The 15,029-nt window shown below is 43.2% G+C and overlaps 1 protein-coding gene across 8 annotated transcripts in view; it reads left to right on the forward strand.

Annotated features, from left to right (window-relative positions):
- Atp13a3 (ATPase 13A3) overlaps window positions 1–15,029 on the forward strand; it is an 88,518-nt gene that overhangs the window by 69,081 nt on the left and 4,408 nt on the right. For 5 of the 8 annotated variants that reach the window (XM_021255418.2, XM_004834755.4, XM_004834756.4 and 2 more), the window contains 3 exons: window positions 3,209–3,297; window positions 8,244–8,324; window positions 9,777–9,866. The exons of 1 other annotated variant lie outside the window; for it this stretch is intronic. In XM_021255418.2, coding sequence (XP_021111077.1) covers window positions 3,209–3,297; window positions 8,244–8,324; window positions 9,777–9,866 — 260 coding nt within the window. The remainder of the gene's footprint in view (window positions 1–3,208; window positions 3,298–8,243; window positions 8,325–9,776; window positions 9,867–15,029) is intronic. 2 more of the 8 variants (XM_021255427.2, XM_021255436.2) reach the window with 1 other exon arrangement.

Raw genomic sequence — 15,029 nt, forward strand, 5'->3', positions numbered from 1 at the left:
GTGTACATTGCTTTGTGCTTCTTGGCAGCCCCCTCCACATCACCACCGCTTTCCCTGTCGCTTCCGGATGTCCTGGGCTCTGACTGAGCACTGTATTACTGTACCCTTGCACTGTACAGTAAGCACACAGCAGCACAGCTGTGACAGTGTCCTGCAGACGCATGAGCTACTTCTTTTGTTTTGGTACCAGGGATCGAACTCGGGTCCTTGCGCTTGCGACGTGAGCTACTTTTGAGATTTGTTCACATCCTCGAATGTTTGTAATTCAAGGTCCATTTGTATCTGTGAAAGATCACAACTTGAATATTCGTATGTTGGGGACTTACTGTAGTCTCAGTTTTAAGAATGTTTAAGTCACTCTTTTCAGAGGGCCACCCTCCCCTTCTGGTTCAGTTTCATGTTGAGTAAGACTTAACTGCAGTCTGTGGTTACCTACCCATTTTCAACTTTACCGTAGTTATATTTTCTACATTTGCTCATGCTTTCTGTTAAGGATCATGATGATACACACTTAGTAAATTCTTACGTGCTCATTGATTTTGTAGAATTCAGCTTCAATTTTTGCTACAGTGTCTTGCTTGAGCCCTACAGTTTGGTACTTGTTAGTTAAGTCCAACGTCTTTCTCTCTCCGTGGAGGCGTTATCACTGCACTGCCTGTGTGTCTCCTGTTCAGGGCCTAGGATGGGAGTAGTTCAGAGCCCTAGATGCCCTGAAGAATAAGCTGGCCTTTCAGAGACCAGGAACTGAGTAAGGAAGGACTTGACATCTGTGGTCATAGTCAGAAGTTCCCTGGCCCCAGGAGGAATAGGAAGGAACAACAGGTCAGGGATCAGCAGCATATGTGTATTACTTTACATAAGGCTATATATCTGAATCACCAAGGGGAATATGAAGGAATTCCTTCATGGTACCTTATTTTGATGCCACATTTCATTAAAAGTATCTGGCATCTGTAACAAGTTCACATTGCCATGAGGTGGAGGGTAGGTAATAACTTGGAATTTCCATATTGCTTTGCTTTTTTGAATATTTAGACATCTCTTGGCTATAGAATCCTCATCATATCCCCATTTAATAGGCAAAATAGTTAGACTTGGAATGACTTGTTTTGTTCATTTAGCTTTGTATATGTCCATCTAAAATGCAATCTTAAGTCTTTATAACAAGGGCCACCCTCCCTCCCCTGGCCCATGTTTCTCTCTACCAGTACACAGTTTGATTTGATAATGGTCTTTGGAGACGACTTGTTGGTAGGGTCAGGGCTTGATTGGCAGCAGTGCTGGAAGTCAGGTGCTGAGAGCAGTCTACTGGACACTCCTCTAAACGGAGATGCCTGGTATTTTCATTCTTGGCTGAAGTCTTTACTGATTTTTAAATTTTTGTGTGGCTATATAAATCTGTTAGCTATCTATCTTTCCTGTCATGTAGTGCCTTTTTGAATAGTCTCTTTCCAGGCTAAGCAGAGATTCAGTTATTTATTTCCTGGCTCAGGGAGAGAGATAGGGACATTTGAGAGATGATCTCTTTAAGTAGGTGTAAGAAGTTTTGGAGCCTGAATTATCTTCTGATAACATACATTTATCAGGAACCACATTACAAATCTGGTTTTGCTACAATTATAAAAATACAGTAGGATTTGGAAAATATTCAGTATTTTTTTATTTTGTTAAATGAAACTCTTTTTCTTCTCCATGTCTCTTTGGCATTTGTTTTCTTAACATTTCTTCTAGTCCTTTCTTGATTTTTTTTTTTCCTCTGTGTACTTGCAAACAGTGCTTCCTAAACACTTTTTTTCTTTAAGTGACAATAACTTTTAAGTGACTAACTGATATGTTACTTTTGCATTTATGGAATAGGATATTATATTTTTTGTTGGCAGTTGTGTAGAATTTTTTTTAATCTAGGAAAAAAATGCTTTTTACCCAAAATAGGTCCCCTGTTTTTTCATCTTGTTGGTCAGTGGCTCACAGCAAAATAGTTTTCCCCACTTTTGACATGAGTGGTAGTATAGTGTGCAGTGCTAGAACTGTATATGTGTATAGCGAGAGTAGTTTCTCTGAACAAAAAATACTGCCTGTACTTTTGAACTGACACAGTAACACTTTATATTTACAAATGACTTTCACATTTAAAAGAGCATTGAGACTCTTTATCATATAGCAGTGAGACGTCACTTATAGTCAGTAAGAAGGGCATTAACTTCTTCACCCTATTTAAAGGCTTCATGGTAAGGTTTTGGTTATTTATGATCTTAGTAAATTTCCATTTGAAGCTGATTCAAGTAGCAACTGGTAATATCAGATTGAATCAAAAAAGAGGAAGTATGTGGGGCTATCAGTATAATCAGGAAATTTCTAAGCTTTCTTCTAATTTGTTGTACAGAGATATGCATATGTGTGTGCCTTCTCATGTATTGATACGTGTATGCTTAGCAAAATGGCCTGAGAATAGTTTTATTTTTGAATCAGGTTACTAATGGATGTATTTTCTATCCCCACCTTCCCTAGCAAGCCACAGGATAGCCTACATTTAAAAACAAATCAACTCCTGTGCTATTTTCTTTTCTTTTTTTTCTTTTTTTTTTTTGGTACTGGGGCTCAAACTCGGGACCTTCTGCTTGCAAGGCAGGTGGTGAAACCACTGAGCTAAATCCCCAGCTTTCCTGTGCTATTTTTTTGGAAAATGTTTTTGTGGGTAGGTTAATGAAAAAATAGGATTCACTTTCTAGAAACACATAAATTCAACTTAACAGTGCCTTTACTTAGGATTTTCACATACCTAATACTAAAAATAAATGTTTTTCAGCATTTTTTAACAATCAGTAATTTTAATTGAATACATGTAAATGGTGAACTCATTTAGCTGTACGCGTCTATAGTTTCTTATTTGTAAATTACGTAGTGGCTCAATGATCCATAGAAGTAAATATCTATGAAAGATCTAGATTTTATTTGTGAAGTGCTAATTATTTTCTGAAATCCTTTGAAGGTTAAAGTAAATGGGATTCCGATATCTGTAGCCTCATACTATGTACATGAATCCGGGGAGCCTGGCACAAGGGCTTACACTACAGGAAATAACTGAACGTGTCTTAGGTGTTAGCAGAAGTGTTCAAAACTCAGTTCAGAAATGATAGTATACCGCTTGTTACTGGATCCCATTTCTTTACAAGAACTTCTAATTTACTTGTTTTATTTTCTTTTCCAGATTTTTTTGTTGTATCTGTGATTATTTTGTACTTTTTCGTATTATTCATCATGTTGCATCCAATTGCCTTTGTTGACGAGGTTCTTGAGGTAAGGCTGACGCACATCATTTACTACTTCTTGTCTCCAGGTTGAGAGTCACTGGTGTGACTATCAGTATGACAGCAGTGTGACAGTGACAGAAGGGGACACTGGTAGTACGTGAATTTTACGCAGCATCATGAGACCCTGGGCCTTTAATTCCACAGATCACTCTCTGCGCCCCTCCTGTGCCCTTCTTTGTCACTGGGGAGAGGTGAAGCTGCCTCCATTCCTCTTTTCTTTCCCTTTTTTCTGAGGTGCAGTTGGAGTGAAGAAGGCTACTCTAAAACAAATGAAATCATGTTTACACCCGTGTAGCCTGTGCTTCTGCTGCCATTCCCTGAGCAGAGGAACTGAGTGCCCCTTGGCCTCTTGGTCTGTGTGCCTCGTGGCTTTCCTGCCCTTTATCCTACTTCTTGGGTGGTCTACACATGCGCTTTCTTCTCTGATCATTTAGTTCTTTATTCTTGCCACCAAAAACTTAATGGGGTGAAATACTTCTCTGTACAAAAGGAAACGCACATATATGTAAGTTGCAGTAGTAACAGCAATGAAGTAACACCACGAGTCCATCCTGCAGTCTGTGAATAGGTAGCATTATTAATCATCTGTGTACCTTTCTCCAAACACTCCATGGTATTTTTCCTTATATACTTAGCATTCATGTATGAGACATAAAAGATAGTCTTACTTGCTTTTAACTACAAAAATGATACCTTGCCATTCTTTTTTACTTTGGCCATCGACATTGTTTCTAAGATTATCTGTGTGGACACATGTGTTTCATATTCACAGCTGGCTAGTATAGAAGTATACTATTAATTTCTCTGATGGCAAATAGTAGCTTTTTTTTTTCTGGTACCAGGGATCGAACTCAGGACCTTGTTGGCAAATACTATTCTTGGGTTGTTTTAGTGTTTTTCCTGTACTAACAATTCTGATATGAACATTGTTTTATGTATCTCTTGGTGTATGTGGGATAAGCCATAAGGTACCAGAGTAGAGATAGGAGCAGTTCACCCCAGGAACAAACAACAAGCTGGGAGTGGTAGTGCACATCTGTGATCTCAGCACACTGGGAGGCTGAGCCAGGAGGATCACAGGTTCAAGCTCAGCCTGAAAAATTAGTGATTTAATGAGACCCTGTCTCAGATAGAAAGTAGGTAGGTAGTTCTGTTGGTCGGGCTGGGGCTGGGGCTCAGTGCAAAGGCCCTGGGTTCAATCCCCAGTACAAAAAAAAAAGAACAAGACCAAAACCAAGCTCACAAAAAATCCATCTGCTTTTAAATACCACCACGTGTGCTGGTAATTCCAGACAGTGTCAGTGGTTATGTCCCTTTCCCATTACTGCCCACCCTGCTTCCACGATAGCACTAGGAACAAAGGTAGCCTCTGGTGGCTTAACCCCGATTTGATTTCAGCACACTCTTTCCACTTTCTGCACGTGCCAAGTTATTTTCCACAGTGATTGCATCAGTTTCGGTTTCTGTTGATGTGTGAGATTGTTCGACATCATTGCCAATACTTGGTCTTGTGAAGGGGGTATAAAATGTTTTATCATGATTTTAATTTGCTAATTATATTCATTTTAATTTGATTTGTAGTATTTGAGATAGGGGTAAAATTTCTTCTTTTTCCCATTGAATGCCCATTTGCTACAGTATGACCTGCTCAGCAATTCCTCTGTCCTCAGTCAGTTTTCCCTGCATGCTGCTCAGCCATTAGCCTGTTGAGGGCTCTGTTTTGTTCTGTAGTTCTTTGTCTTTATACCTCATCGTCCAGATTACTGTGACTTTCTAAGCAACGATCTTGATACAAGGCAGTGCAGAACCGCTCTCCCCAGCTCACATTGCCACTCAGCGTGGACTTGTGTCTCTTGCGACCTTTTTCTCTTAAATGTAAGTTTAGCTTGTCGGATACCAGGAAAAGAACTCTGGAATTAATTAGAATTGCACTGAGTTTATCAGTAAGTCTGTAGGGGATTTGATGAGTGTATCTTTCCATGAACAAATGTCTGTTTCTTCAGATCTTGCGTATCTTTTAATAAATCTGATAATTTTCTTTTAAAAGATTTTTGTACTTTTTCAGTCAAATTTATTCCTAGAGTATTACAGTTTTAGTTCCCCTAATCTATGCTACTTAAAATTACATTTTCTAATTCTTTGCTGCTGGTGCATTCAGTGCAATTATTTTGGATATTCTTCCTGTATTTGGAAGTTTTGTCAGACTTTACTCTGACACATTTTAGATTCTCCAGGATTTGCTGTTTATATAAATTTTAAACTGCTCGTTCTTGACATTTCACAATCCTTTCAAAGAATTGTACAGATAGTGATATCTTGTCTTGTTCTATATTAAATATATATATATATTTTTTTTTGCTGTGTATTTCCAAGGTTAAGTAGGCGTCCTTCTGTAGTGTTGTTAACATAGACACTTTTCAAAACTTGGTCTTTTGCTTTTTTTTATGTGGACGTCAGGTCTCACTGTTGTCCAGGCTGACCTTGAATTCTCAGTCCTCCCATCTGTGTCCCCACGTAGCTGGGAGGACAGTGCACCACAGTGCACTGCAGCTATCTAAATGATCACTGTGTGAGCTTTCCCTCGCTGTGATGAAACAAAGGAGGAAAGATTTATTTTGGCCATGGTTTCAGAGGTTTCAGTCCATAGTCAGCCAGTTCCCAGGCAGGAACAATGTGGTAGAAGGGCCTGGGGAGGACAGCTGCTCACTTCTGGTAGCCAGGAAGCAGAGGGAAAGAGCCAGGGAGGAAGGGTCTGGGGACAAGGTATCCTGTTGCCCAGAGAGGCACAGTGACCTCCTTCGTCCAGTCCTGCCTCACCTCCCGCAGCCTGTTCGCTGTGATCGCATCAGTTGGTTAACACCCCTGATGACATTAGGTCCTTATGACAGTCACTCCTCTGGGCTCCCCACTGCTGAATTGGGGATCCAGCCCTCAAGTCTGGCAGACATTTCTATTTAACCATAACAGCCACAGCTTTTCTCCCAGCACAGTGTGGTGAATGACATTTGACTGAATTCAGTTGTTAGCTTTGCATTCCTAGGATAAATCCAGTTTGATCATGATGCGCTGTTGTGAGCCCTCTGGATTTGAGATGCTGTGGTTTGGTTTTAGATTTTTGCCCCTATTGTGTGAGTAAGATCAGATTTAGATTTCCTTTCTTGTCTGTTACCAGTTGGTTTGGGTACTAAAGTTATAGGAGATGGGTATGAAGCCGTGCTGCTCTAGTCCCACTTTCTCAGCAGCCTGAGGCAGAATTGCTTAAGCTTAGACTTAGAGGTTTAAGGCCAGCCTGAGCATCATAGTGAAACCCCATATTAAAAAAAAAGTCACACGAGCTTTTAGAATGAGTATTCTGTGGCGCGGACTTTCCCACAGGTTGTATGAGTAATCCAATTTTGATAGCTGTTTAGGTTGTTTCCATTGTTTACTGTTGTAAATAATGCTGCATTGCAAATTTTTGCACAGTTCAATACAAATTTTATTATATGTTAGGTAAACAGGGAAGTGGAATTGCCTGGTCAAAAAGTGTGTTAGGCTGTTTGTTGCTATAACAAGATACCTCAGTACTGTATAAAGAACAGGGTTTGTCATGGAGAGTGGAAAAGTTGATGGGCAGGCTGGCGTGTGTGGGCGGCTCGAATAGTAAGGGTGCTCTGGATTCCTCCTCACCAGCCTGGCCTTGAATGCCTGACTTCCGTTCAGTCCCCAGTGCCAGTCCCCACTGAAGGTGTTGCCTCCCCAGCCTGTAGCCCTCATCCCCATCATATTGGGGATCAGGTTTCTGCACCTGTTTCCATGGGAACCGGCCAAGTCCAGACCACAGCAGAGGATGTATAGAGTCTTCGTGTTCATTTGCACTGCATTAGACCAAAAGTCCAATGGGTTTGTGTCCTTAAATTTTTTTTCCCTAATGTTGCTTGACTTCCCTGCAGTGTTGGACCACTTAACGACACCATTACTGAGATGTGTTCTTCTCTTGAATTCTCTGATGCTCTGTTCTCATCCATCCTTTCCTGACTGTGGACTCTTCATTCTCGGTCTTCTTTGTGGTTCTGTTCTCTCTGCTTGCTCCTTGAATGATGGTGTTCCCCACCTTTCCTGCCTTCTCCCTCTTCGCTCTGTGCCTCAGCCGATCTCACCTACAGTCCTGACTCCACCCCTAGTTGCCATCTGTGTGCTGAAGACCCCCCATGTTTATACCCAGCGCTGAGCTCTCACTTGGGAGTTTTAGCCCCACATAGCCACAGACAGAGTCTGTCACCATGCATCTGGGTCAGATGAGAGAGACGCTGTCCACCCATCCTTGTCCTTTTCCTTCCTTCATAGCCAGTCAGCTGTTAGGTTCTTTCATTCCCTCACTCACCAGGGTCTAGTTCGTGCTCCCATGGCCTTTGCCTGGATGATGGTTGCAGTCTCCAGAGCCCATCCCTGGCATCCAGCACGGCAGCCTAGGTATCTGGTGACAGACATGCTGACTGAAAGGATGGCTGCATTTGTGGGATCTTTCTCCTTTATTTTTTAGGCCTTAGAAATTAATCAGATTTTAAAGTGAATTTTAAATTATAGTTCTTAAATTGAACATTTCTTGTGAATGCCTTTTCGGTAGTAGGAGGTTAAGCAGTACTTCGTTATTAGACTAGTATTTGCCTTGTGGTTGAAAGACAGGTTTTTATTTTTACTGTAAGTCCTCGTTAGACTTTGATCTAGTACAACATGGGCTGTTGGGTCTGGGGATGAGATTTGGCACTAAGATCAGCCACTTAATTGTTCTTTAAACTCAGCATCATTTAAACTTGAATATAATCTATACCTTGTGGCATTGTTGAGGGCTAAATGATAATCCATTTAGAGATTTGGTAAATAATAGGGACTCAGTAATTTAGAAATTGTGGGATAGCTGCATACACAACTTTAACCTTCCTTGTCTTGCAGCTGGTGTGTATCCCATATGAGTGGCGAATAACCATGCTGGTCATTGTCCTCCTCAATGCCTTGGTGTCTGTCATGGTGGAGGTAAGCACTGCAGGCCGCTGAACGGCTCCCTGGTTGCTCTGAGGTCCCACCCTGGTGGTGAGATGGAAAGTGGGGGAGGAGGATAGGTGATGGGACAGAGCCCAGAGTTTCAGAGTCCTCTCCTGCCGAGGCACTGAGCCTCTCTCTGGCCTTTTCCATCCTGGGAAGAGAGACAGCAAGGGAACACACGGGAGCAAGGGCAGGGAGCCCCCCAGTTCCCAATGACCGGGAAGTCAGAGTGGGCTGTGCCGTCATCTGCTGTGATGTAGGGTACAATGTCCCATTTGAGGATGGAAGCAGAGGGGGAGGCTTTCTCTAGGAAGTACAGGAGACACAGCAGTGATGGCGAACCTTTTAGACCCAAGTGCCCAAATTGCAACTCAGAATCCACTTATTTATCGCAAAGTGCCAACACTGCAATTAAACCTGAATATCTGATGCTTGGCTGGTGGGGTGACTTAGCTCATATGCCTGCTGCAGCATGTGTGCCATAGATTCGCCACCACTGACTGCCAGCAGGGGTTTAATAAAAGCGTAAAATGCTGAGCATTATGGACTTAACTAATTTCAGCATTGGTCACCAGAGCTTGGTGTTTCATTTTGAGTGACCTGCAGGAGGAGTCTTCAGTACTCTGGGAGTCTTTGTCCATCACGTATCACTCTCCTGTTAGGATTTCCGGTATTTGGGCCAGCTTCTCTAAAAGGAGCTAGCAAGCCCTCACTTACTGCTTATTAATAAACCCTGGCTTTTAAGTTACGAGTTTCATAGTCATAGCTTTTGAGTTAAAATTAAGGTAATTTGTGGGGAAGTATGGATATTTTAGTGATAATAATAATTCTCTATAGAGATAATTCTGTATGAATTCTGCTTAATTTAAGTTGTCCTGTTAAAAAGATGACTTGGTATATAGATTTGAGAGATGACCGGCAGCATGGTTTTTTAGAGTAGACTTTGAAATTTATCAGTGGAATATATTTTTTCTGTGACAGATGCTAGAAAGCGTATCTTAAGAAATCATTCTAAAACTATTCCTTCTTCTCCAATATAAGCTTATCTTTTCACTCAAATGTTACTGTTCTTGCTCATTAAAAAATCATTTGTGTTGACAGAATTAATGTTAGATATTCAGGGAAAATAATTCATTGTTAACAAAAAGGCTTCAAGTTAATAAGCATTGTTTGAATGTGGGGGTGTACTGAGGAATCCTAGAAGAGCCATATTTTCTGAAGGATTTAGCAGTCCCCCTTTATCAAAACTTAGTGATTTATATTTGTTACAGAATTCCTGGTGTTGAGTCTTTATCCTTTTGTAGTATGAACTGAAGTTCTCTATATGAAACTCAAACCATGTTTTTGTCTAATGATGACCCAGTGTGTGAGTGACTGTAAATGTGCATGTTAAAAAAGAACAGCCTGGTCATTTTAATTCTTCCTCACTGGACTGTCTCTCAGAGCTTCTTCCTTGACATGGTCCTTTGGAAAGTTGTGTTCAATCGAGACAGACAAGGAGAGTGTCGCTTCAGCACCACACCGCCGCCACAGGTCAGGAGTAAGCGCCTGCCTTCATCCTGCGAGGCCCCGCTTCCAATTGTGCACCCTGCACGCTAGGGTGTCTGTGTGCTGCCTCAGCCTTTCCCCTGTGCCCCTCATTTCATTTCTGTGGAGTCCTAGAAAACTCATGGCAAGTATTGCTAGACCTTCTCAGGACTCCAGCCGTTTATGTCTCTCCATCCCAACTCTAATGCTGTGTGTGGAAGAGTGGTCTGCAAAGGTGAGAGTGTGTTCTTCCACCCCTGTCCGCTTTGTTTTGTGTTTTTGGTTTTCATGAGTCTCATTAGAGGTAAGCGATACTCATGTAAATAAAATTTTGAAATTGAAATTTTCTTCTTCCTGGATTGGAATCCAAAGGGCGAAATTTTAAGAAAGTGTTTCTGTGCATTAATTTGGGTGGCTTTTTGGCTTCCCCCAGTGTCTGTCTCTCTCGAATTTGGAAAATGGTATGTTCATCTCAAGTAAGCATGGCTAGGACTTTAGGAGTCACTTGAATCACCTACTATTTGCAAGGTATCACAAGCTATGTGGGTAAAAAGAGAAAGAAACTGATGATGAATAAAGCCCATTTCCTAGCATCCAGATGTTGGAGTGTAGCTGTTGATAAATGAGTGCAGATTTGTTTTGCAAGTGCTGTCATTGAATCAGACCCATGAGCCAGCTGTCCGGAGAGTGCCTGACACTATGAGCTCTCGCCCCTCCTTACCTGACCCATTGCTCTTTGCAGGGGAGTGAGGTGCTTTCGGATGTGAGTCTGTGTCTTTCACTCATGCCCAGCCACCGGGACACTCACAGAGTTTAAGGGAACTCCGGGCGTTTCTCAGTGGGGTCACTCACTTCAATTTAGCTACCTTTTACTTAAATGTCAACTTCCTGAGCTTTACTTGGGCGACTTAGCAGGCTCCTTGTCCAGGTGTAGTTCCACAGGACAGCTTCATAAGGGTCCACTGTCTGTTTTCTAAGGATGTGTGGTGAGTAGTGATGGGTTTGAGAGAACTGGTGCTCAAGGCCTTACCCACATTTCCTCGGGCCTGAATTCTCCGTTTGAGGCCTTCGCCTCTAGTACTTCAGAGGTTAACTTAGGGTCTTATCTCCAGTTCTCGGGCGAAGGAATTTGTAGTGGTAAGGCGCAGGCCTAGGGAAAAATTTAAATTGAATTTTCCTCTTCTCCAAAGAGGTGTCTAACTATCAGTCTGAGAACCAGTGAGTAGGAAGAATTATACCCTTCTAGTTTGGTGTTCATGATTAAGAAATCACTGTCAATTACTGGCTTTAGTTGTTTGTTTGTTTGTTTTCAGTTGTTTGTTTTTTGGGGGTTTTTTGGTACCAGGGATCGAACTTGGGTCCTTGCGCTTGTGCAGCAGGCGGCGAAACCACTGAGCTAAATCCCTGGCCCCAGTTACTGGCTTTAGAATGAGACTTCTTAGAGTAGCTTAGTACAGAATTCGACACTGCCGTCACCTGCCGCTTCTGCATGTCCAATCAGGCAAGTCATAGGGGGCCGTGTTCTCAGCTGGGGTGACCGTCCCCCAGGGAACACTCATCAGTGTCAGGGGACGTGTTTGGTGGTAACAGTGAAGGAAGGGGGCTGCTGTTGGCAAGTAGAGCACTGCAGGTCAGAGAGCTGGGGAGTAACGAACCTGTGGTACATGGGACATCGCCTCCTAGCAAGGACTTTTGTAGCCTGGATGTCACTGGCCCGAGGTTGACGACCTGAAGGTGGACAGGAAAGCAGAGGGAACATGACTCGCTACTCAAGACTTCTTTGATGCTGTGACTCCTCTCAGCCTTCCCTTAGCCCTGGGCCCTCTTCACACCTACGACACAGTCCCATGAGGTCCTGGCAGGCTGCGACTCCCAGCTTCTGTGTTAGTGCTGGGGAAGGAAAGCCCCTTTCTTCTTCTCCTTCCTTACTGTGTCGATGGGGCGGGGGTGGAGACCATGGAGTTGGGTTAACAGTTGCAAAGCTAGGGACCCTGAACTAGGCTTCAGGTTGATGGTGAATCAGGAGGCCAAGAAATTCACTTGGAAATCTCTGCAAGGTGCTTCGTCCCACCTCCAGGGGCCTCCCAGACTTAGGGTATTTCTGACTCCATTTTATGCAGAAACCAACCGGATTTTCCAGCTTGCCACCCTTAGGCACCCCTGAATGGCACAGCTGGAACTGAACCCAGGATTTCACATTTTAAGAGAGGGGCTCTTTCCATTTTGCCATATGGCTTCCCGAGCCTCATTTGTGGGGACAATAGAGACAAGACTGACTGAATGGTCCAGGGACAGGATGGGACAGGCAGTAGCTACTGTTAGCAGCTGCTTTGTGGTGGTATGGACAGGAGTAGCTTTCATCTCTGCCTTCAGTTCTTACAGACAAGAAGACAGTGTTTGATGTGGAATTAAAGTCCAGGTTGTCATGTTTCTGTAGCATATGCCTCCATCCATGCTTTAAAGCCCATTTTATCGGGCAGTGTAGATATGACATGTTGCCTGGGCCCCCGAACATTCTTGCAGCTCGCCTGATTTATAGCAGGAATTTTGCTTGGACTCGTTCTGTGCGTGTGTGCTGAAGATGAGACCCAGGGCTTTGTGCATGCTAGACGATCCCACAGTGGTAACCTCGATAAATGTCTGTTGAATCAAATTAAGGAAGCCATTTGCAAGTAATGACAGCTTAAGCCGTTATGGAGCCATATATTCCTATCATGTTCTTTAGCAGCCTTAGATATTAGTATCTCTTCTCTAACAAATATTCTTGATATACCAGTGATTCCTCTTAGGACATTCATCAGCAGTGCCTCAACTGCACTCTTCACCTGGAGGAGAGTCCTCAGTGGGACCCCATCCGGGTCTCCCTAAAGCTTGCTCCTCTGTGGAGATTGTGTCTGGTCTCCTTAGAAGCAACTGTGTGTACTTGGCATCTAGGAACAGAAGCCACTTCGTAGTAGATGTAGCGCTATCATTGTACTACTGTGTTCTACAGTTTGATACTGCTGGAGCCGCTTGCTTTCTGGTTGATAAATACAAGTGTTAACTGTCTTCCTGCCATGCAGAATGTTATTTGAGCTTATTTAGAAGGAATGCTAATTCTGATTGGATTGGTATGGGAAAAGACTTATGAAAACCACAGTACCGTTACAACATTTTTTTTCATGCAAACATAACTTTATACTTTAAATGTCACTCCTAAAAGAACCTGCCGAGAGTAAACTGGCAGTTGGGTTCCAGGGTAAACAGATTAGAATGGTCTAAGAAGCAGGACAATTACAGCCATAATGTCCTTGAAGGCTAAATCCCCAGCCCTGATCCCCGGCCTCTTCTCTGAGGGGATAATTTTAAAGTTTTTTATTTATACATTTACTTTTGAGACAGAGTATTGCTGTGGAGTTCAGGGTGGCCTCAAACTCACTTTGTAGCCCAGGCTGGCCTTAAACTTGCAGTGATCCTCCTGCCTCAGCCTCTGAAGTGCTGGGATTATAGGTGTGCGCTACCACGCCCAGCTCTGAGGGGATTAAATTTGGTCTCTTAAAACTATTCCTTTCAGAAGCAAACACAGAGGTCGGGTTGCTATGCCTGCTATATTCTGCTTCGGGGGCTTAGGGCCTGGAAGTTTGGGGAGCAGCACCATGCTCGTGCCAAACTCCTGCTGCTCTGCTACATTGCCTCCAAGTTGCATAGCACTTACCTCCCCTGATCGTCCGCCATGTCTCCTCCCAGCATGCCTCTCATGCCTGTTCTCTGTCATTATGTAGTATCTGAGGACATGTGTGGCATGTTTGTATTTGTAAACTAATCTGTGCTTGTATATAATATTTTGTGTATGATACTTGGGAGAGATGAAGATACAGGAAAAATTATGTTTCTAAATTAAAAGTGGAGTTGGGAAATCCCTGGTGTCCTTTATGACTTGATTTTTTAAAACAAATTATAGCAAATGCATATTGTCTTTAATAAGGAGATGAGGAATATTTTAAAATACACCCTTGAATGTAAAAAGCACACCACTCAATCTTGCTTCTGTTTGTAATTAAATATTGCTGGGCCTCCCTGCTCACAGGCAGGAACATGCAACAGGGCTGTGTGCCTAAATCCCACAGCCTTGGCCTGGGCTTCCCACCTCAGCCTCTCTCGTGCTGGCCCTTGGACTCAGAAGGCTCACTGGACAGATGGAGCCTATTAGGTTCTGGTGCTTGTCTTTCTTTTTGAGAGTCAGCAATCACTGTGAGCCTTTTTCTGTGATCCTTTAACAGTGCTACTCGCTGTAAAATAAAAAATGACAGCTTTCATATTGATTTAGGAACAATGAAATTTTCTACAATTGGACTGAAGAATTGAAGCACTTCGGAAAAAAGTAAACCCAGGGTAGTGAGCCGCCCTCAAGGTTAAATCCCCAGCCTGGAGTGTGCTACATGTGGTGGTGGTGGTGGGGTCACTTGTCTGCCGTATTGTCACCCAGGATACCTGGGTGCGGGGACGTCCGCCCCTCCTGGTCCTGAGTGTTTTTCTGTGGGTTCATTGAAGGGGCTGGTAATACAGTACAGTGACTGTGTCCGGCCCAATGACAGATGGATCATCTTTGGGGAGGTCCTTCCTAGGAACACAGTGCAGCTGCCTGTGACCACAGCAAGGCCTGTCAGCCCTTGGTAGTGTGGAGCACAGGGTGCTCTGGTGACAGACTGACTCGACCAGAGACTATTGTAGTCGTCTGTCATCTTCTGAAGAGTAGCTGGTTCCTGTCTCCATAAGATGAGAAAGATCTCTCAAGTGAGTATCGGAAAAGTTTTTAAGAGCTTCATTTAAAAGTGTTTTTGAGTCAGGTGTGGTAGCACACACTAATCCCAGGAACTCTAGAAGGTGAGGCAGGATGATTGCAAATTTGAACCCAGCCTGGGCAATTTAGTGAGACCCTGTCTCAAAATGTTAGAAGGCTGGGGAAGTAGATCAGTGCAGAGGCCTTGGGTTCAGTCACTGCACCCCTCTGAAGGTATTTTTGCTGTTCTCTGTCGGGCCATTCAGCAACATGTTTCCAGTGTACATATGCAGACTTGCCTCCCTCGGCCATGGCATTTAGGCGTTCACATCTGAGTATGTTCCAGTTATGATGGTGTCTTCCAGGCTGGGGGACTGAGATGAGAGCTAGTTGTAGGCTGGATGGTGCAA

This window comes from Heterocephalus glaber, unplaced genomic scaffold (genome assembly GCF_053883595.1).
Source record: "Heterocephalus glaber isolate CG9 unplaced genomic scaffold, H.glaber_assembly_v1.0 deba00001504, whole genome shotgun sequence".
Taxonomy (NCBI): domain Eukaryota; kingdom Metazoa; phylum Chordata; class Mammalia; order Rodentia; family Bathyergidae; genus Heterocephalus; species Heterocephalus glaber.